This window comes from Anguilla rostrata, chromosome 5 (genome assembly GCF_018555375.3).
Source record: "Anguilla rostrata isolate EN2019 chromosome 5, ASM1855537v3, whole genome shotgun sequence".
Lineage (NCBI taxonomy): Eukaryota > Metazoa > Chordata > Actinopteri > Anguilliformes > Anguillidae > Anguilla > Anguilla rostrata.
This window is the reverse complement of record NC_057937.1, coordinates 52,560,854-52,583,194: the sequence shown is the minus strand read 5'-3', so window position 1 is coordinate 52,583,194 and position 22,341 is coordinate 52,560,854. Positions and strand designations below refer to the sequence as shown.

General features: G+C 45.9%; 2 protein-coding genes across 12 annotated transcripts in view; one reads left to right on the top strand and one right to left on the bottom strand.

Moving 5' to 3' along the window:
- LOC135255657 (serine/threonine-protein kinase BRSK2-like) overlaps nucleotides 1-1,614 on the top strand; it is a 114,912-nt gene extending 113,298 nt beyond the window's left edge. For 6 of the 11 annotated variants that reach the window (XM_064337129.1, XM_064337119.1, XM_064337121.1 and 3 more), the window contains one exon: nucleotides 788-1,614. In XM_064337129.1, coding sequence (XP_064193199.1) covers nucleotides 788-1,035 — 248 coding nt within the window. In that variant the 3' untranslated portion in view covers nucleotides 1,036-1,614. The remainder of the gene's footprint in view (nucleotides 1-787) is intronic. The other 5 variants (XM_064337120.1, XM_064337126.1, XM_064337128.1 and 2 more) reach the window with 3 other exon arrangements.
- Nucleotides 1,615-2,915: 1,301 nt separating this feature from the next.
- LOC135255656 (ankyrin repeat and BTB/POZ domain-containing protein 2-like) overlaps nucleotides 2,916-22,341 on the bottom strand; it is a 42,677-nt gene continuing 23,251 nt past the window's right edge. The window contains exons 2-17 of the mRNA XM_064337118.1: nucleotides 22,173-22,322; nucleotides 18,594-18,801; nucleotides 13,628-13,780; nucleotides 12,900-13,065; nucleotides 12,377-12,466; nucleotides 11,827-11,928; nucleotides 11,486-11,582; nucleotides 10,924-11,059; nucleotides 10,033-10,310; nucleotides 8,717-8,895; nucleotides 8,220-8,325; nucleotides 7,545-7,647; nucleotides 7,347-7,437; nucleotides 6,818-6,886; nucleotides 6,370-6,483; nucleotides 2,916-5,306 (exon numbers count right to left, since the gene is read on the bottom strand). Coding sequence (XP_064193188.1) covers nucleotides 5,103-5,306; nucleotides 6,370-6,483; nucleotides 6,818-6,886; nucleotides 7,347-7,437; nucleotides 7,545-7,647; nucleotides 8,220-8,325; nucleotides 8,717-8,895; nucleotides 10,033-10,310; nucleotides 10,924-11,059; nucleotides 11,486-11,582; nucleotides 11,827-11,928; nucleotides 12,377-12,466; nucleotides 12,900-13,065; nucleotides 13,628-13,780; nucleotides 18,594-18,801; nucleotides 22,173-22,322 — 2,246 coding nt within the window. The 3' untranslated portion in view covers nucleotides 2,916-5,102. The remainder of the gene's footprint in view (nucleotides 5,307-6,369; nucleotides 6,484-6,817; nucleotides 6,887-7,346; nucleotides 7,438-7,544; nucleotides 7,648-8,219; nucleotides 8,326-8,716; nucleotides 8,896-10,032; nucleotides 10,311-10,923; nucleotides 11,060-11,485; nucleotides 11,583-11,826; nucleotides 11,929-12,376; nucleotides 12,467-12,899; nucleotides 13,066-13,627; nucleotides 13,781-18,593; nucleotides 18,802-22,172; nucleotides 22,323-22,341) is intronic.

Below are 22,341 nucleotides of genomic sequence, written 5' to 3'. Positions count from 1 at the left end.
GTTTGATTCGTTCATGAAATGGTATAATTACGCGCTCAGAATAGGGGTCAATTAAATAGTCTGTTTTTAACGCACGCATTTGTGCACTTTCACGCGTAGTCTGAAACGCATTTGCACGTGACGTGCACACACTCACACTTAAGCAGAAACATACATGCGTGCACACACACACACTCACACACATAGACCAAGACAACATGAATGAACACCCCTTTCAGATATCCGTTAGTGAAAATGTCGTCATGCTGGAAAATCACAAACTCAGCCGTGGTCTTCAGAAGACTGTGGGCTGGAATATTAGGTAGCAGTGCTCAGAAGGGGGCGCTGCTGGGTAGACTGGTAAGGGGCATTCTGGAGAGGAGAAGTAAGAGGTGAAGAGTAAGAGGTGAAGAGTAAAAGAGGAGTAAGAGGGCTGCGTTCGGGATGTGTGGTATTGATGGACCAGACTGGCTATTCAAATTATGACTGCCCCTTCACTTGAAAACTAAGTATCATATTATCCTCTACACAAACACATGAACAGAGAAACAAAGAGGTTCTCAAGCACAAACACAAGTTCACAGACACACAAACGTATTTGTACTCACACACACACACACATTGTACACTGATTCGGCAAAAAAAATAGTTGTGCTTCTGTCCCTCACCCCAGCCGTGCTCTCTGTTTCTCTTCCTCTGTCTCCCCTTCTCTCTCTCACTCTCTCGCCACTTTCCTTGTGAGCTCCATTGTTCATTTGTTTGTTCTCTCTCTCTCTTTCCTCTCTTCTCTTCCCGTCTGTGTACCTAGGCAGCCCGTTGAGTAACTTCTTTGACGTAATTAAACAACTTTTTGCAGACGAGAAGAACGGCCAGGTGCCCCACCCGCCCGGCACACCCGCCACGCCCAACAAACACCCCGCAAACAGCAGGAGGCATGAACCAGAGGCCAATGACTTGGGCCCTAAAGGGGACTCTAATTGCCAATTGGGCCGAGACAAAGCAAAGATGGTGGCATCTGTTGGCGACACAGGAGGAAGCTTAAAAACAGAGTTATAACTAGATTAAAACGACCCCTTCCTAAAATAACCCCTTCCTCGTAGCACATGTGCAGAAAAGCTTGTGGCGTCCACTGCTTCATTGTAAATATTAAAACTACTTTTTGGAAATTGTGTATAGACATACTTTTGTATGATGGAATGACTGTATATAAAATATAAATGAACTTAATATTTTACGAGCTGCACATGCTGGCACACACCAGTCCTGTCCCTTCTCCTTCCCCTCCTCCTCCTCCTGTTCCCTGCTTCCCAGTCCAAAAAAAGAAAAACCCAAACATTTCTACCCAGGTGTTTTTGTATTTTTGTCTCTCGCGCTGCTCATCTGTGTGGTGACCTGCATTGTCTCCAGCAGGAATAATCCAGAGCACCTGTTAAGCTCCGCCTCCTGCCCTGCCCCGCCCCCGGAGTGTGGGATGGATATTTGTTGACAGAGGAACTTTTTGAGGCGAGAAAGCGATTTGCCATGGAGACAGACCCTTCATCCTGACTTGATACCCCAACCTCCCCAACCAGTGCTCCTCCAGAATGAAGTCCCAGCTGTTTCTACCCTTTCCAAACCCTGCACCCCCCCCCTCCCAATATGAACTATAAGCTATGACAAAACTGAGGAACTAGAGAAAAGCCTTAAAACAACAATGTCCATCTCTCCCTCTTGCAGACATGCTCTCCATCTCTTCCCCCATCTTGCACTCACGCGCACGCAGTCGCATGCACACACACACACACACACACACACACATGCACATGCACAAATCTCTGGGATTTAATAACAAAAAGAACAAAATCTGGAATCCATAAGAGGACAAATGGGGGAGGTGTCTATGGGAGGCTTATGGCTGATATGGACGCTTTATGGATTGTATTGTTTTCTTTTTAATGTGGACTCTCTCTCTAAATGACTGGGTTTAAAATGTACTGGCTCGATGCCTATGCTGCAAGTGGACTGGAATCCATTTTTCAGAGTCTGGGGTGGGTGGGTGGGTGGGTGGGGGGACACAAATGAATGATCTATTCTGTTGTACAGACTTAAAATGTTTCTTATGTAAAAAATGTCTACTTGTGACGCTATATTTAGCTGTAGGGCCAGCTGTGAAAAACTATTGCCACATGCTTTTCTGTTTTCTTTCCAGTGTTCTGTTATTTAATGGTTTATGTTGTACTTATTTTTATTGAATGTTGGTAGAATGTTCTGGATCTTCAGCTTTATCTCCTCTGTGTTATTTCCTACTGGGAACTCCTTTCATTTTGCCTTTTTCCAGTCTGTGGCCAGGTAATTTAATTCAAGATATTCAAAATCATTTAATATAATCGTGGATATTTTTGTATCTTATTTATTGATTTTTTTCCCTCATATTTTTTAAATTATGTGTGGGTATTTATTTTTTAAACTCTGCTTGCTGAAATTTTGTTATTTATTTACCTTTTTGTGCAGTCGAATTGGGGCAACAATGTTAAATTTTGTCTTTCGTTCTAATTTAAAAGAACAACATGCAGAACAAATGTTTCTTCTCTTTATTTCTGGGTTACTAAGGGAAAAAAATGACTTGTATATGTTTAATAACAACTTACCAGTAATTTAAGAATGTAGACTAGCCTCTTTTAGAGGAAATTATCTTCTATTGATATTTGTCCGTTTCATATCATTGTGCGTGCACGGCAGGTTTCGAAAAAAAGACTGCTGAAGCACTTGTCTTGTAAATAGAGGAATCTGGGCTAATTCTTAAAAAAACACAGAGGGGACTCCTGCTTTTGGCTTTTAACCTTGTATTACTGTGTGCATGTCAGGTACTGGCTTTTATTTGCATGATATTAATGTGATTGTCCGTTAAAACTGTCTCTTTGCCCTGGCCTGTTTTCTCTCTCCCTTCATTTCAAATGTTGTTTTTTTTGTTTTTTTAAACCTGTTTTTGTTTTGTTTTTTCCCCTGTCATTTTTTCCTTTCCTCCCTCCTGCTCTTTTATTCTTGTTTGTGCACAAATTTGACAATGCTTCCACTGTACTGTACCTCTTTAAAAGGGGCCCGGGGCTCTCCTCTCTCACACTAAAAACAGAAGGAAGATGCGGGGGAAATGGATTTTAATCAAAAAGAAATAAAGCAATACCGACCTACTGTCATCCTTCCTCTTTTATACTGCAGAAGAAATAATAAAAAAAACTAAAACAGAATGAAATACTTGGATTTGAACGGTGGATACGAAACAGTACACTATGATCCCCTGTAACAGACCTGTGAGCAATTTCAGTACAAAACAAATAAATTCCTTCATTTACAAGGCGTGCGTGTTGCTTTCTGTGCGAGAGCGCTCTTACCCTCGTCCATGTCTCTCAACTTCTTTCCTGAACTGGAATAAGGAACGATTTTGTCCCTCTGCGAAAGCTGACCAGAGCATCTTTCTGACTAAGCCCCCGCTATGATTTAGATAAACGTCACGGCTCACTGGTTTCATTGTGGTCCTGCTGTGTTGCGGATGTATGCTGTGTGTGTCTTTGGGACCTGAAAAATCTTGAGTCTTCCTACAGTCGACAGGGGTGCTCCTCTCCAGTTCTGACTCACACACAGAAATGAGACATTAAGACGTGATGCACAGTAGCACAACTCTGCTTCAAATCTCACAGCTACACACAAATTATAATTTTTTTGTGAAGGTATTTCTTACTGGTATTAACATTTTATGATGAAAATGCAACAGTGCCACCTTGGGGACAAAGAGTGGCATTGCAGCTTTTGGCACCATTTTTCCCTGCTGTACATACACACAGAATGTTAACATCAGGCTGCCCCCTGCTGAAAATATCATTACTAAAAACACACAGTGTCCATTGGACTATTTATAAAAATAAATAAAAATTCAGTAAGGACTATACTGTAATCTTCAAAACCAGAATAAACATGGGGCTATATTTACAAATTAAAATTAATTTAAGGGCAATATTTAAACACATAAAACATTTTTTGCACATTTTCCACAGATTTATTGAATGATGGTTTGAATTTGATGCAATGCTTACAGGATAGAAAAGACTCCTAATGTTGAACAGCCCCTGTACTCAATAGCTGTGAAAATGTTGCTAAATTCACAGGTAAAGTAGACCAGCCAGGTGGATACTGCAAATAGGTATTGGCTGAGGTGACCTTACTCACTTCACTGCAACGTGCTTTGAGATCCTGCCATCAAAAGTATTTTGTACATTCAAGCCTTTGTTACTGTTGTTATTATCTGTAATAAACTCTGCACCATGATAAGGGTTCTGGTTAAGTCAAAATATGATTTTAAAAGTAGCACGCAAATATGCAAAGATGATACTTTGAACAATAATAAATGGCTACAAGAGATGCCTGTTAGTTGAAAGACATGTTAATAGCAGCCAAGCAGCAACATAGAAAAGGGCAATGTTGCCCTTTGCGCTATGCACTATGTCACTTTTAATAAATGTTAACAGTATACTGGAATAATGCAGAGAGACAGTTAAATGCTGCCTCTTTTTTAAAGTCTCATTTATCAGGCTAAACTCAAGAGTAAATAGAGATGATGCACCAAAGTAAAAACAAAAAAATAAAAACAAGTAGAAAACTTATTCACCAGGAATATCAAACAGCCAGACTGTCACACTTAAATAAAACCAAGTTTCTGATTTAAATTAAAAAATATATCCAAAATAGCATTTTTTTCTCGTCCCATAAAAACAGCCACATGCACGCGCACACACACACACACACACACACGCGTTTCATTTCACACTCATTTCTGAGTTCTGACTCCGAGGCTCACTGTAAGGGTTCGTTCTCTTTGCTAGGATCCATGTGTCCCTCCATTCCACCAGAGGGCAGTAGTGTCACAGTGCACTGTCCCTTTCACCTGCACCCAAAAGTCTCTGCAATCTAAGCACAGCGTACAGGGCTGTAGCAGGGAGATAAAAGTCCAGAGGGGGTCAGTACATTCGCCAGCACAGGGACAGTGTCACCGCAGCTCCAAGCAGACGCGCAGTCGCAGCCGCAGACGCAGTCGCAGACGCAAACGCGCTGCGCGTCCCTGTGTTGACCTCATTGGCCCGGCGGAATACGCCTCACACCTGCGAGGTGACGTACAGAGAGCGCAGCCTCTGTGCCAGCGTCGCCTCCAGCCCGTCCAGCGGCGAGTCTCGCCCCGGCCCCCATCGGCCCCCCGAACCCAGGACCAGCCCGCGGAACGACTCTCTCTCCAGCAGCCCCACCATGTTCTGCAGGAAGTAGCCCTCACAGAACGCAACAAGCTCCACAGCCTTGTGAGCCTGCACAAACCACAAGATGGATACAGATATACAGATTGACAGCTATGTATATAGATAGATACAGAGAACTTTATTTACTAGGCTGAAATTCTCTCGCTTCAAAATCGCCGGTCCACCTTACATTGGTCGAGGCATGTTTTCGTATTTTTTCATGTTCTGGCTTGCACATTTGTAAAGGCTATGAAGCACTTTAAGAGTTACGCTTAGGCTCAAAGAGAAATGGCGCAATAAGATGGCAGACTGAGAATAACAACAAAATCTTTTCATAAAAAGGTTACGGGCTAGGTGTATTTTAAAGGCTCTCCAAGTGTCCAAGTGTCACATACTGTACATACTGTACATATACACCTTTCCTCCCCAAAATCAAATTGTCTCAAAATTGTGTCACTTGTATGACAGACCAGGTCCCATGTACGTGAAATTATTGACATGAATATTGGTTGGATTTGGTTACAATCTCACTCCTGAAAAAAAAGATTTTACAATGTGTTTTATCCCCAAAATTAAATTTTCACCCAAATCAGGTACTTGATACTTCCATATTATTGCTTTTAAAATACCCCTGAACTGAATATAATTTCAAGACTGTGAAAGCATAGCACATAAATATGCATAGCACATTTGATTGAAGGTGAACCGGCAATTTGGAATCATGAGCTGCGAATTGGGAGCCAACTTCGGCTTCATACTTTATTCGCCCCTACAAAGGGAATTTGTCTTCCACAAGATTAAGGGAATTTGTCTTGCACAAGGTTAAGCAATTATACGATCTTACAATTCCTGCGGTCCTAATCATATAATCTCCCTGTTCAGTCACTACGTGGTACTTCCTTTTTAAGGATTACAATTTATGTGAAGCTATGTGATCCCTGATACAAATGGTCGATGCTTATAATCAGAGCACGGCACATTGGTTGTACATGTTGCAGATTTTTTTTAGTCAGTAATTAATGAATAAATTTAAATTTTGCTCTGGGTTGGGGTTTTACAGGCTGTTTCTCTAGCAAACTTAAAACGATCTGACCTTTGACCTCTGATCCCTCAGATCACTGTACGCTCTCACCTTGGCAGTTCGGTAGATGCTCACTGCGTTGTCCAAGTCGATAATCTGCGTGCAGATGATTTCACAGTGTCTCTGCAGCGCCCCCAGCTGGAATAAACTGGCTGCTGCCAGCAGCTGTAGAGGGACAGAACAGCATTATAAATCATTTATACCCACCGAAGCTTCAGTCTTCTGCCGTAGCATTCTACTGTCATTCCCACACAGTGCATTTAATTACTGTCTCTGAATCTTCACATTCGTATCATCCCCAATGTTAATGTGGATACGTTAGCAAATATGATAATACATATGCACCCCATCTAAACATGTCACACAATAATTAGTGTTTATAACCCATTTAACATGCATTAAACCGAATTAACATCAGGAGGCAGTGCCTGCTTCGAGCTAATATGCATGTAAATTTTCATCAGACAAGCAATGAAACTGCTCTGCAAGCTGCTCTCACCTCCAGCACGTCGGAGACTGGGCCCTTCACAGACTCCGCCCCCCCGCAGTACAGGTAGCTCATCATCATCTGAAACACAGTGGAAATGAGTCATCAGGAGGCGGGCCCAGGTGTGATGGACAGGACAAGGCAGTGACTCACTGGATCTCTTACGTTCTCAGACCAGCAAATCCCTAGAGAAACCATTTTTTTTAAAACCAATTTGGAATCTATAATTTACAATCTGGAATGCCCACTCACATTCACTGTTTACACACTCCATTCATTTGGAGAGAACACAAAAGCTGACCCAAGTAATCGTTTTGAAGGAGTACACCTTTAAACCCAGTTAAGCACTCAAACTGCAATCACCCAGTCAACCAGAGGCGTCGCACTTGTACAATTAAACAATCTCTCTGACTGAAATCCTCATTCACTGCAATCCACAGCTGGTAGAGGCATGGTTAGGAGTTTCAGGGGAGAGAACAGGGCATGTTGCTACAGTGAGCCACCTTCAGTGAGCCCTCAGGAAATCCACGTCCTTAATTACCTGGAAAATGTGGTACTTGACGTCACCGATCTGGACAGTGTTGCCGTCGTCGGTTCCATCCGACCCACAGGAGCTCAGAAGAGACTTGAACCTGAGCGTGTAAACAAAGGGCAGAAGGTTGGCATGGTGACAGGAAGGTGGTTACTGTTAAACCCCCCACAGTCCTCCCCCTCCCCCCACAGTCCAACAGCACCGTACCTCTCAGAAGCAGTGATCAGCAGGACCCTGTGTCCATAAAAAGGCCGGCCCTCCACCATGAACGTCACGTCCGACATCTCGCTGTTATTCAGGAAATGAGGATCTGTGCGGAGAGAGAGAAACTCAGCGTCTCTGACGTCAAGCTTCACACTTCAAACACAAATAGTGCGGTGACTCACTATGTGTGCAATTTCCAAAGGCAATTTTGTTATTCTGGGGTGACGAAAATAAGAATTAAAAACAAGTTGGAGCACAATGAAAACACTAGAACCTAGAATTTTACTTTTACTGCGCATCCAGAGGTTTGCAAAAATGAATGCCAAATTAATAGTTTAAATGTGTATTGACGCAAATGAATGAAGCAGCTATGATTTACATAGAGCATAACACAGCTTGGCAGCATTCAAAAATGTATCACTCTCACCTGCAAATTATTAATTCAAGTTATCCCTAATCTGCTCAAGCCTCAGAATATCACTGCTCCCCAACAAAGCAAGTACTCTTTGTGTGTGTACTATGTAATAATCCAAGGTAAATTTGTTTGGACATTCTATTGAAAATGTTGGGGTGTCAGGCACAATTCATTGAAGCCCTGGGTTTTACATTGATATGTGTTTGGTTAGTGTATGCCTGTATTTTGTGAATACAGTGAGTTGGTAGAGCAGACTCCATTACCCAGCTGAGCAGACAGGGTCACTTTCACCTCTGGGACCTTAGGCAAGGGGGCGGAGCCATAGCAGTGACTCAGGGTGGCGGCCACTTGCTGGTTTATAGCATCATTCTGGAGGAAGTAGAGCAGACATGCATCAATGAAAGCCATTGAGAAGTGTATACTGCATGACTTTGCTACTGGTGAAAGCGAGTGGACATGTGATCAGTGCCCCTTGCTATCGGACAGAGCTACAGACATGTACACTATATTTATCCTTAGGCTTTGGAGTAAGGAGGAATATCTCAAACTATAACTTCAAATGAAGAAACAACGTATGCATCACAAGCTCAAAACATCCCACTGAAATAAAAGGTCACCTCAATAGAAATATGATTATTGTCATAAAGTACAGAATATAATGGAAAGATGTCACACGTTTTTCATCTGTATGTTTTGGCACTGGTACATTCGTACAGGACTGAGAGCAGCTATGTGTCATAGCCCTGCACTGTGTCTGCACCTTGCTGGTCCTCAGGATGGTGAAGAGCAGGGGCAGGCCTACGCAGACCAGCTCCTCGCAGTAGTCCTCCTCCCGGATGGAGGTGAACTCCCTGAGGAGAGAGAGAACCACGGCGGGACGAGCCTGATGATGAGCACTGCGCAGGGACTCCAGCCACACGTGCAGCTTCCAGGGCACACCTGCGTTACACAGAGAGAACACAGTCACTTAACACAGAGAACACAGCCACTTACACACAGAGAACACAGGCTCACTTACACACAGAAAACACAGTCACTTACACACAGAGAACACAGGCTCATTTACACACACAGAACACAGGCTCACTTACACATACAGAAAACAGGCTCACTTACACACAGAAAACAGGCTCACTTACACACAGAGAACACAGACTCACTTACACACAGAAAACACAGGCTCACTTACACACACAGAACACAGGCTCACTTACACACAGAGAACACAGTTACTTACACACAGAGAACACAGGCTCACTTACACACAGAGAACACAGTTACTTACACACAGAGAACACAGGCTCATTTACGCTCAGAGAACACAGGCTAACCCAGACACAGAGAACACAGGCTCACACACAGCGAACACAGGCTCACTTGCACACAGTGAACACAGTCACTTACACACAGAGAACACAGGCTCACTAACAGTACACGCAGAGAACACAGGCTCACTTACACACAGAGAACACAGACTCACTTACAGTACATACAGTGAACACAGGCTCACTTACACACAAAGAACACAGACTCACTTACACACAGTGAACATAGGCTTACTTACACACAGAGAACACAGACTCACTTACACACAGTGAACACAGGCTCACTTACACACAGAAAACACAGGCTCACTTACACACAGAACAAAGGCTCATTTATACACAGAGAACATGGTTACTTACACACAGAGAACACAGGCTCATTCACACACAGAGAACACAGGCTCACTTACACACACAGACTCTTTTAAGGGCTGTCACATTAGAAAACTCACTTTCTGTAAGAATGTCTTAAGGCCGAATTTCTTTTATTTAAAAATATTATAAAATGTTTCAGGCTTTCAGGATGATTGTCAAATCACTCAACAAGGTATTCAAAACGTTTAAGTACCTCATCAATAGTCTCAAGTTTAAATGCACTTTTCAAATCCTTGATTTTATTTATTTTTATTTTTTCAAGGATTTTCAAGGAGCGTGGGGTATTTTACCAAATGCTTTTTAAAATGAGCCTGCATGCCCTGGGTCTGCCCATGCACCGGTGATCACCCCCCTGCCCCCGACCCCCCCACCGTACCCAGAGCACGCAGCTCCACGGTGACGTCCAGGTAGCCGTGCTCAGCGCTGAAGTAGCTGGCCTCCTGGAGGGCTTTCCTGCGGGCCCTGCAGAGCCTGAGGCCCCCGCCGTTAGAGACGGAGCTGGGGCTGGGGGGCGGGCCCCCCGCTGACCGCTCCCCCTCCCCGCCCCCGACCCCGCCCTGCTCCCCCTCCACCCCCTCGGCCAGGATCTCTTCCAGGGAGAGCACGTCCTCCTTCACCTGCTGCGGCTGGGTCAGCAGCTTCCGCAGCACGTTCCTGAGGGAGGGGGGCATCGCGCCATCAGGTTACCATGACTACCATGACTCTGCACAGACAGCCAGTCAGAGTCCAGGCTGCAGCCGAGCACAAGGTCAGAACAATCTCGGACTGACGCACATCGAAGTTCTATAAATACATACAGTACCTCTGGCTTGGGTCATGCAATAAAATGGAGTATGTGCAGTCTAATACACACATCTAATGCACACATTCTAATCTGGACATTTTAGAGTTCAGCAGCTGCTTCAGGGAGATGTGGAATTCACTGCAAGCTGGGAGGAGTGGCACTGTGTTTAACTTTTATAATCTACCCTTAGCTAAATTTGATGTGCCTGTGACAATTCTCAACGTTGATCTAGTGTTTTATGAGTTCTCATGCTCTAGTGCACAATGAGTGTTTTTGTGTGTCTAATTTAACACCTCAGGGGCCACTGTGTGTTTCAGCGTATCTGACTGAACACCTCAGGGGCCACTGTGTGCCTTTAGTGTGTCTGTCTGAACATCTCAGGGGCCACTCTGAGCTTTCGCGTGTCTGACTGAACATCTCAGGGGCCACTCTGAGCTTTAGCGTGTCTGACTGAACACCTCAGGGGCCACTGTGTGGGCGTACCTGTGTCCGTGTGCCGCTGCGTGACTGAAGCAGTTCATGTCCTCGTAGAGCGACGATGTCAGAGCGTTCCCATCATGCCCTCTGAGGAGGGGGTCAGCCCCACGCGCCAGCAGCAGGCTCACCATCTCATAGTTACCTGGAGACGCAGTGACAGACAGGGGAGTCGGTCAGGGGGGGCGTACCGCTGCACGGTGATGATCTCAGAGGGAGACTGGGGTATTATGACATCACACAGGGAATCTTCTTTCCCAGCAGAGCTATATATAGCCATATGGAAAACCCTTGCTCGGGATTTGGCTTAAAGACTTAGATCCAACCACATGAGCGTGCATGAGCCTGCCTGTGGCACAGAGCCTTTTCCATGCCCAGTGCATCCAATCGCCCTCATTAATCCAGCCTGGCAGCGGCGTCATTTTTGCCCCTGATTTACAATAAAGTCATCTTACACTGCATGCTTTGTAAGTCAGGTCACAGACAGATGTTTGAGTCTCGCCACAGAGACCCACGCCGGCTGGTCCCCATGGCGATGAGTGGGCGGGGCCGAGCGGAGCGCCACACCCACCTGCCGCGGAGGCCAGCTGCAGAGGGGTTTCGCCACCGCTCCCCTGCCCGTTCCGGACCGCCGCGCCCTCCACGCTCGCACCCGCGTCCAGGAGGAGCTGAGGACAGAAAGCAGGGTTACATACTCTGTCTCCGCCCAAGCAGCTCAGCTCAACTCATAATGACATAACGGCATGAAGGAAAATCATTTCCTCAGTAAATATCCGGCTGTATGCATCATGCGCGGTTCATTAAAAATGTATGGTGTGAAAGTCAGCATTTGCTAAATGCCTAAAACGTCAAGAAAAAAAATAAACGCTTCACTCTGATTGGCTGAGAGCCACATTCTGAACAGAGCCTCACCTGCACCACGGAGATGTGTCCATGCAGCACGGCAAACGTGAGCGCCGCCCAGTGGCGGCTGTCGGGATGAACAGAGGGGTGCCTGGGGGAGCAGCCGGGGACCTGGGACAGACCAGAAACCAGCTTACAGACCAGAGAAACCACACGCTACTCCACACACTAGGGCACCAGACCCCGCACTTTTACACAGCAGTCCCCCCCACCTCAATCTATCAGCACCCTGCATAAGCCTACCAGCACTGGCATTAATGACCCAGCACCAGCAGCTGTGAAGAACAGGGTGGAAAAGTAAACAGACTGCGAGCTCACTGCATGTGAAAACTACTGGTTCTGATATGCATGTGCTCTAGTTAGCATTTTAGCTTTACTTGTGAGAAACGTAGTTTAAATATGTACCACAACATGTGCTGCATGAAGAAATGTATTCAGTGAAATGTGCTATTTTTGGGTTCATCTCAGCACCCCTTTGCCCTAGAGACATTCTATATGTCTATATGGAAAAATGTGCTGTATTTTTGTTATTTCAGAAAAAGTCCAAGTTGGTATTTACCGCCACATCAAGGTTAGCCCCGGCGTCAATCAGCATCTGGACCAAGGCCTCGTCCCCCGCTGAGCAGGCATGCATGAGCGGCGTCATGCCCTGCAAACAACACCGGAGTCAGAATCACACCGCTGTTCACCACCACTGTACATCAACAGACAGTGCTGTACCTGTTCCTCATCTGATAGGGCTGTACCATCTCCTGATGAGTGCTGTACCTGTACCTGTAAATGCTTGTAGTTGTACATGACAGTGCTGTAGACCTGTACCTGTGAATGCTTGTAGATGTACATGACAGTGCTGTACCCATTCCTCATCTGATAGTGTTGTACCAGTAAATGCTTGTAGTTGCACATGACAGTGCTGTAGACCTGTACCTGTGAATGTTTGTAGTAGCACATGACAGTGCTGTAGACCTGTACCTGTGAATGTTTGTAGTAGCACATGACAGTGCTGTAGACGTGTACCAGTAAATGCTTGTAGTTGCACATGACAGTGCTGTAGGCCTGTACCTGAATGCACTGACCCTTACCTGGTCATCCATGGTGTTGACGCCCTGCGGCCCCAGCAGGGCGATGGCCTGGCCGATCAGGTCCGTCCGGCCGCAGTTGAGCATGCGGAAGCCCAGGTCCAGCTGGAACCGGTCGGCGGCCGCTTTGGCTTCCAGGCCCCTGAAGGAGCTGGAACAGCATTCCGGCCTGGGGGGGGGACATTTATAACACCATGGCCAACAAAAAGCAACCTGCTTTCAGTCACTTAACAGCAACGTGCTGCCACTGGAAGCTTGGTCTTTCCCTGCATCAGAACACACTGCTACTCAGAAAGGATCTATTTAATGCAATACTGAGCTGAGGTGAGTCGTCTGTATTTTAGGGAATTGCACTAAAGACTTTTTAGTTTTAACTGAACCCAAACCTATGTCTGTAGTCACATGAGGGATTTATTTTACACAAATCATATAATTAATCTAAAAGTGAGTCTACGAGTCGGTGAGTGAGTGAGTCCACTGGTTTTAGAGTGAGTGATGCTATGGTGCCATGTATCACAGAGTGCAGAAGCACTATCATTGTGTCACTGTAGAACTGCTCACTAACAATGGCACACAACCATAGGGCTAACAAGCAAATTACCAGAAGGCAGTTTGTACTGTAATAAGAAAACTGAGACATATTTGGAAGAAATGCAGTCTGCAGGCCAAAAGATAATGAGGGGACTGGTGTAGTTTCCAAAGCACGCAGGGCTGACGTAGTTCTGTCTTACCTCAGCTGTCTGGGCTCACAGTCTAGCCCTGGGAGGAGCTGCCGGGCTGTCTGTCTGACATCATCACTGTCAACCAATAGGCTGCGGCGGTGCTCGGCATGAACGATAGCAACCCTCATCCACTCCATCAGAGGGGGGAGGAGCAGGAAGGGCCTGAGGGATTGAGGGATGGCGGGGGGGCATTAGTATTAACCAAGTGAGAACACATCTACTTCAGAAAAAACCTCAACCGTATTGGCTGATTCCATCTTCCCCAGGATCATGTGAAAACCCTCTCTGTCTCCAGGTAGAAACTATGAGACCTACTTTCAGTAATTCCGCTGGAAAATTGCTGGAGTCGTACACATAGATGCTGGTTAGAGTATGTTTCCCCATTTCACTGTAAAAAGCACTTAGAGATGATTAAATGAGATATATATATATATATATATGTATGCAATTAACAGTCTTTGCTTTCACCAGTTGATACGATGAGCATCCCTCTATGCTTTGATCTCCCAGACCTCAACTGCAGCAGGAACTCTGGCACGACGGTTACATTTTAAAAGGTGGCTTCTCTGACATGAATGGCCTGCCTTTATTTATTTATTTATATTTTGTGGTTTGGAGGGGAATAACTTCCCCTACTGTGCCAGTGGGGAAATGTGAAGAAAGAAAAAACGCGTGAGGAGCCTTGGCAGTCCTTGGAACATCTGTCTCAAAGCCAGCATTGAGGTATCCGCAGCATCACAAAGTCAGCATTGAGACATCCGTCACAGAGCCGGCATTAAGCGGCATCCGTTTGGCGAGAAGCGCCGGGGAGAACTGAGAGAACACTCCGGGCCTTCTGGGAGATGGGGAGATGGAGGGAAAGGAAGATATCGACGGAAACAATCGCTGCATTGGAAACGCATTAGTATCGCAGTGCCACAGTAAAGAAACAGCTTCTGTGCAGGGGACTGAGATACCGTGCATCTATGCTGGACTCAGCTTACATTGTATAATCAAGGCCTGTGTTTTAAGAAGAAAAAAAGAAAGAAAAGACGATAAGTGAATGACAAAGGACATACACAAAGAGAGCAGGCACATCAAGAAATGAGTTCATTATGAACAGCCTTTTCATCCTCAACATGCACATCAACATGCTTGCCTCACAAACACTACAGGCCAATTGTACCAAACTGCTACTGTAATGTATGGAGTTGACCTGGTCCCATACCCACCAAAACATCAGGGTCTACGGAACAACCTGGGTATGCTGCAGCAGTATTGTCAGAAATAGACCCTGGTGGCAAACCTAGACAATTAGAAATCCACATAGGCTCACAAGATTCTATTCACAGTGATTGCAACTACAGGACTGCACACTTACAACTAAGCTCGCTTTAGTCTGTATAGACATATTTTTTCAAAAAGCAGCATTATTATATTATATGTATTGCAGATGCTCATCAGTGCTTTTTTTGATTTGACATGATTTGTAGGGTAAAGATAGAAAGAATGAAGACACAGAATGATTGTGTTCAGATGATCATAACACGGCTCTGTGTAGTTCCTATGTGTTGCTACCCCAGGGCCCAGTAGACAGAAGGATTCTCTCCCTCTGTTTCATGTCACTCACACAAAGAGCTGTGCCCCAAGGGCTGCATGCTGGGAGGGGGGGTGACATAGCAATCCCCCCCCCTACCCGTCACAACTAACAAATAGAGGCTTCAAAGAACTTGTGACTCTTCCTCAACACACTGTCAGACACCCCTCCCCCTGCTGCTACACCTCCAGTCCCAGAAGGTGATGAGATATGTGCCAATCATAAAAAAGGGGAGGGGCTCATTCCTGTTCCACATTAATATGAAGCTAATGAGCTCTGCTGGGAGCCAAGAGAAGAGAAGAGAAGAGAGTTGCGCAAGATGAAACAGTGACATCCCAGGAGGATGTTCTGGTCTTACTCACATATGTAAATGGCTGATGCCAAAAAATGATGCAGATGTTTCATAAATAACCCAAATCCACAAAGGACACATGGAAGGAGGAGTGTAAAAACAACGGAAGAAATTTCCCACATGAATGTCTCTCCAAGGGCAAAAATGAGGGGAGATAAAAAAATGTGCACTCAAAATAGAAATGTTAAACCCTTGAGACATTCCTGCCTATGGATTTAAAAACCATCTTGATCTCAGCTTCATTATCAAACACAGTGTTTGTGGTCTGTGTGTGTGTGTGTGTGTGTGTGTGTGTTCTTTTAGTGAAGTTAAACCTAAAAAATACTTCCTTCACTGAAGATTCAAGGGAATGAAAAGGGAATATGGAACACTGTATGAGGAACACATAATGTATAAAACAGAGTTAACAGAAAATTAAAGAAAACTGAAACTGAATAAAGGTCAAAGGGATTATAATGAGGAAAAGAATGTGAGTGAAATTAAAACAGAACCATGGCAACAAGCATATCCTGCCCCAAACAGAAAGCGTGTTCCTAACACGTGGCATCCAACCACATCACACAGATGGACTTCATCAATGAATACTGAAAAATTCAGCAAACTTATTGTTTATCAAATTTGTCTTCTACAAAATTCACAAACTGGATCTAACCCTAACCCCAACTTTGAGATGCATGATTTCTCTTTTTAAATATCAAAGGAATACAGGAATAGCAAACTAAAACAGCAGGTCTCTTCCTGGGATTGGGGGGGGGGGAAGCTGCCCTGAGCAGATGTGATGACCATCCCAATTCTGGCATCAGTTAAAAAACAGTTGTGTGCGTTTGAGTGTGTGAGTGCTGGCTCGCTCAGCTTCTCAGTAAATGTTCATAAAATGCATACAAAATGGAAAACAGGCCAGAACTACAGAACGCATCAACCATTTATCGCAATTATCCTGGAACCCTTGAATCTGATCTTATAATTGCATGACTGCTACGTGAAAGAATGCCACCAGATCTGAAGAAGGAACTTTTTTTTTTTTTTAAGTTCGCTCTTATCTGAGGGTAAAAAGGCGAAGGCAGCCATGTTGAAGCTCTGCACGACAGAATGTTCTCTCAGCAGACGGCTCTAAAGCTTCGCCGAGCGCGAATGAGTTTGGGGCCCCCCACCGCCCCCTCGGGTCACGCTCGAACACCCGCCGCTATGTCTAACTTTGGCCTCCGTTCACCCCTGAGCTCTGCCTGAAATCCAAGTAGCCCCTCGGCCCCACATCAAACCCACCGCTCTGAAAGGCGATCGCCCAGCGGTCTTCAGACCCCTGCCACATCACCTCGAACGCGCTGCAAATAAAGTACATTTTACAGAGTTCGGGCAGGGCCGCGGGGTTAGGTAAGGTTAGGGTGGACTCCAGGGGATGAAGACCACATTGCCAGTGAGCAGGACTGCAGAGAGAGCTTTCACATGAAGGCATAGCATGAGAAAAATGCACCAGTGTCAAATTCCTGGTTTCTCCCCAAACTTGCATCTCCTGGGCAGGCAGCAGGAGTCCTCATGGTGAACTTGTTCCTATTAAGACCCTACCGCATGCCTTCTTACATCTACTACCTTTCTGGTAGACATGTGCTTAGTGGTCACATCTAGATATGGTCAGACACATAGTTCTGGTGTTGGGTAAGAGTTTGGTTATTAATTATTATTTAAAACTGAGTAAAATGTATTTAAGTTTATAGTTTAGATTTAGAATGGTCAGCTTCAGCTATGAGCTATGAGGTCATCAAGACAACATATATCATACACCACAAGCAAACACATACACACTCACACATTTACACACGGCAAATACACCCACACATCCACATACCGCACATTAAACACATACACACTCATACATTTACACATGGCAAATACACCCACACATCCACATACCGCACATTAAACACATACACACTCACACATTTACACACGGCAAATACACCCACACATCCACATACCGCACATTAAACACATAAACACTCATACATACACACACCAAACACACAACACACCACAAAGACCCCAAAACCGTGCGCACACCAGGTATTCAGCTTCAGTCCGGTTCGTCTGTGCTTAATAAACACGCAGTGTTGAGGGATTCAGGTCTGTTTCTCTACCACAGTTCACCAGTATTTCATTGGCCCTTTTTCATTCCTCCAGCGTTTGCATCGTGCCAGCGGTGGGTGAGGCTCTTTCCATGTTTTCTTTCCAGGGAGAGACGCAGAAGCTGCCGTGGGAGACTGCACCGGCTTGGCAGAGGGACCACGGGCAGAGACTAATATAAACCTGCAGTGGGCTCCCTGCTTCACTCACAGCAGCTGGTGCAGCTCTGTGTCAGTGTCTGCGCGTATGTGTTTTTTAATTCACTCCCGGTCCCGGGAGAGCTGAAGTTTGTAAATAAGGAGATGAGCTCTTTGTGAGTTCGTAATTAGTTCTGACAGCCATTACTGGCAACACCCAGTTTTAGGTGGCAGTGTTTCAAGATAAGCAGCGAAAGCGAGGACTTGCGCTGTTCTCGCAGCTGAATATATAATCCTGGAGGTCACATTGCTGACACGACTTCGATATAAAAAAAGTACTGAGTAGAGGAATCTATCTTATTTCTTTGTAAACAAGGATAGCCTATATCAAATTTGGAACTCTTTCATCCTCTATCTCTTCATCCAGCGTGAACATTAATCACCATAAGTAGGTAAAGTCTCTGTATCTGGTTTCAGGGAAGGGGAATTAACAGAACATCCAGATGGAAAGTGCAATCGTGATTTGGAAAACAAAAGAACATTAAGTGCCGGCGTGTATTTTCTGAAAACCGCTGGTGGTTTGCGGTGGATAGCAGAGTAACGGGACACACAAAGTAACACACTGACAGGGCAGCTGAGTGCCGGGAGGTGTACCTGCCGGAGGGGAGTGTGTGTGTGTGTGTTTGTGTGTGTGTGTGTGTGTTTATGTGTGTGTGTGTGTGTGTTTATGTGTGTGTGTGTGTGTGTGTTGTGTGTGTGTGTGTGTACGTGTATGTGTGTGTTTGTGCGTACCTCTCCTTGCTGAGAGCCATCCGGGGGGGGTCCAGGTTGGGGTTCTCCATGGACTCCATCTGGGGGCAGCGCAGGTAGTAGTAGAGGGTGTGCAGGGCGTCGGGGGACCAGAAGACGGGCTGCTGGCGGGATTGGCGGGCGGGGCTGGTCCCTGGGCGCACGGCGCTCAGCCGCTGCATGTGGTGCATGGCCCGAGAGACCAGGTCACCTGACGGGACGAGGACACACCCACTCAGGTAACCATTCTGAGACACGCCTCATGACTCAGGACAGACAGACAGACAATAAATAAGGAAAATAAGACGATCCTTGCAGGTCAGGAAACAGAACATTAGAGTTTGCAAGAGTCGTTATTCTCATCGTTTAGCTAGCCTATCATGATGGATGTGTTTACTGTTCAGTTAAGGGAATTGCACTTCCGTTCATCTACATTTACTGTAAAAACAGATCTTCCTTTGATGATCTAAACAGAAAACCTGCCCACATGTAGTTTGCATCAAATGGTACATCTCATTCCATGCACTCTATTTCCTTCCTACTTGTTTACGGAAAAAACACTTTAAAGTCTCCTGTAAAACCATTTCCCATAAAATGAAAATATGACAGCTCAAGATTGGGTTTTTGACCGAGAGACAAATCCCCATTGGGCTCTTTAATCAGAATCCTCTGCCTCCGTCGCTCTGTTCCAGAGGAATGCTGGGAAATTTCCCCGGGGCCGCCGGAGAGGGACAGGAAGCCAGGGAAGAGTGGCAGAGGAAGCCAGAGGCTTGTGCCTGTGGGTCTGCGTTCATCATCAGATGGCACGGAGACAAACTCCGCTCGGCCCCCACCTAGCGCCACGCACGGAACAGCTTACATTCTTCAGACCAACTCTGATCGAAAACGCACGAGCGCAACCCTGGCGGCGGGCGAGATAGCATCTCACAGGGGGGAGACAACCAGGCAGCCTGGGCTTGATGGGGGAGACATGGAGATGTAAGGGATGGGGGCAGTTACTCTGTGCGGGCGAGCACTTCGCATTAAGTGCAATTACTCTAGGGTTTGATTTTTAACCAGAAACCTTTGAGTGCGGCTGTGGAAAGTGGGGGGGGGGGGGGGGGGGTCACACAGCAGGAGATAGACCCCCCGGTGTGTTGCCCAACTCATAACGCTCCACCAGCAGCAAGGCACACAACTGGCTCCTTTGTATCTGTACAAGCCCTCCAAGGGCCTCAAACAGATTTCTTCAGTAATCGCCCCTTATTACATTTTCAAACTGGCATTACTGCCCCCAAATGGGTACGGCATATTAAAAACAACCCTCTTGGATTATTTGTAATATTTAGCTATTTTACTTTGCAGGAGAGCATGAAGCAATAGCATTATATAAAAGCCCCACAGCAGCACACAATAAAACTAGTACAAGAACTATACTAATCACTTACTGTTTCTTCTAAATATGAAGCATGTTTCATTGGATGTACAGTTAAAATGAGAACTGCAGAGTCAGGATCACTAAATCATTTTAAAACTGGTGCAGTCCTTTTCTTCAGGTTCAGCAGTCTTTTGTCAAAAAAAAATGACACATTTAAAATGTCAACCTACCAAATCAATTTCCCAAGCTTCAGCAAAGTCTGCACCCAGCATTCACCATATCACACGATATCAATGAGTGATTTCGTTTGAACGCTGCTTTAATCTCACAGCTCTTTAATGCCCGGTTCTCCAGACGGGCCTGTGTGCCCAGGCTCGGCACACACAATGTGGCTCTGTGCAGATAAATGCCCGCAGTGTGCCTGGCGCCCTTGGCACGGCTAACCGCGCCGGAGCCACGCGTGAGGAGAAGTTCCTCCGCGGGCGCCACAAAGAGGGCTCTGACCGGGCGCGCTTGTGGCTCTTCTCTCGAATGCGCCGCCGCCGGCTGAGCTGTATGAAGGTCCTGTTGTGCTACAGGGACAAGTGCGAGAGTGTTTGGGAGTTTGCAGAGGAAACTGCCCTCCCCCGCCCCCTTACCGAGCCCCCGACACCCCCTCATTCAGAGCCGCTAACCTAAACACACGCCTGAGTGGTGCAGCCTTACCGCAGACTCACACATGCAAACACACACACGCAAACACACACACATACATCCACATACACACACAAACACACACACATGCACACATACACACACACACACACAACTGGGGGAAGAGCAATGCCAGGTAGCACACAGCATGCCCTCCATATGCACTGCCAGGAAACTCTCCACATTCAAAACACATTCAGGAGCCTGAACAAAACATGCAGTCATTCCCACTGAAATACATGAATACATGCAGGATAAAATCAACCTCAGGACGAAATCAAACTCTGGGGTTCTCCTGAATGGGCCTTGGCTGGCTATGGAAGGCAGCTCTGCAGCTCTGCAGCTCTGCACATAAGCAGTCACAGCCTTGCCCAGGGAGGGAGGGATTCAGTTTGCAGGGTTGTCCCTCACTCGGGCTGGGCGATAAACCGCAACAAAATTGATCAAATATTTTTGAGCGCAATAACAATCATCACCACCATGTGGTGTATTGCCTTTCTTTTTGTCTATTTTTCTTCTTTAATTCACTGTGTGAACTAAACTGTGTTCTTGGCTAGAAATAGCTGTACAAAATAAGTATTGTACCTTACTGAACCTGTGTTTAGCAGTTGTCTATGACCATGAAGTGCACTTTTGTACGTCGTTTTGGATAAAAGCGTCTGCCAAATAAATGTAATGTAATGTAATGTAATGTAATTATACCTGATGCAGTAGTAAACATCCAAAATTCAGAAGCTGTATGAAATGGTTCCGGGGGAAAAATGCCACGTCTGTCGGATGTTAATAAGACAGCTGATAACCAGTAAAGTCATGCAGCTTCCATGTGACCGTGTGATGTCTCCTCTGGTCTGATCAGGACATAACACTTACACTCTTCCTCTACACTTCCTCTGATTTCACAGGCCATTATCAGGCTATGGACCGCACAGGGTCTCACTTCCTGTCACATTGTTCCGCTTCCTGCGGTAGGACCCCACTTCCAGTTGCTTCAGAAAGAATGACATATGTTGCCCAAGTGTCCCCACTGTCGAAGCACGCAGCTTTTTGGCTGATACCAGAGACGATCTCTGTACCGAGACAGAGCTCTCCAGCTTGACCTGAGGCACATAGTCACAGTCCTCTCATAAACTCTGTCTCACCCTTACTCATTTTCACTACACGCATTAGTCACCAATCTGCTGTTTTTCCCAGGAACACACACACACATGTCCACTGAACTATGTCAACAGGGCTTGCGTGGGAAAAGGAATATAGCGGACAGATTTGTTATCCAATATTAATTCACCAAAAATACAAAAATTATTATTACATTTTGGGGTCAGTTATTCAGTAACCTGTTATTACCCAGGCGGAGAGACAGACATGGGAGGGTAACAGGGGAAGCAAAGTTCAGACAGACAGGAGAGGTGCAGCGGACTGACAGACTTACAGACAGACCGGCAGGCCGGCCGGCCGGCAGACAGAAAGACAGACAGACAGACAGACACACACACACACACAAACGTAGAGGTAGGTAACGCTGTGGTACTCACTGAGCTCGGAGATGCTCCCCACACAGGTGGCCAGCAGGGCCTGCTCCAGGGTGCGCAGCTCCAGCTGGGCGTAGGCGTCCTCCCGACTCTCAACACCCGACTGCTCGCCCTCCGTGTACGGGCTGAAGTGGGCAGGCAGGGACAGGACGCCTGGACACACACACACACA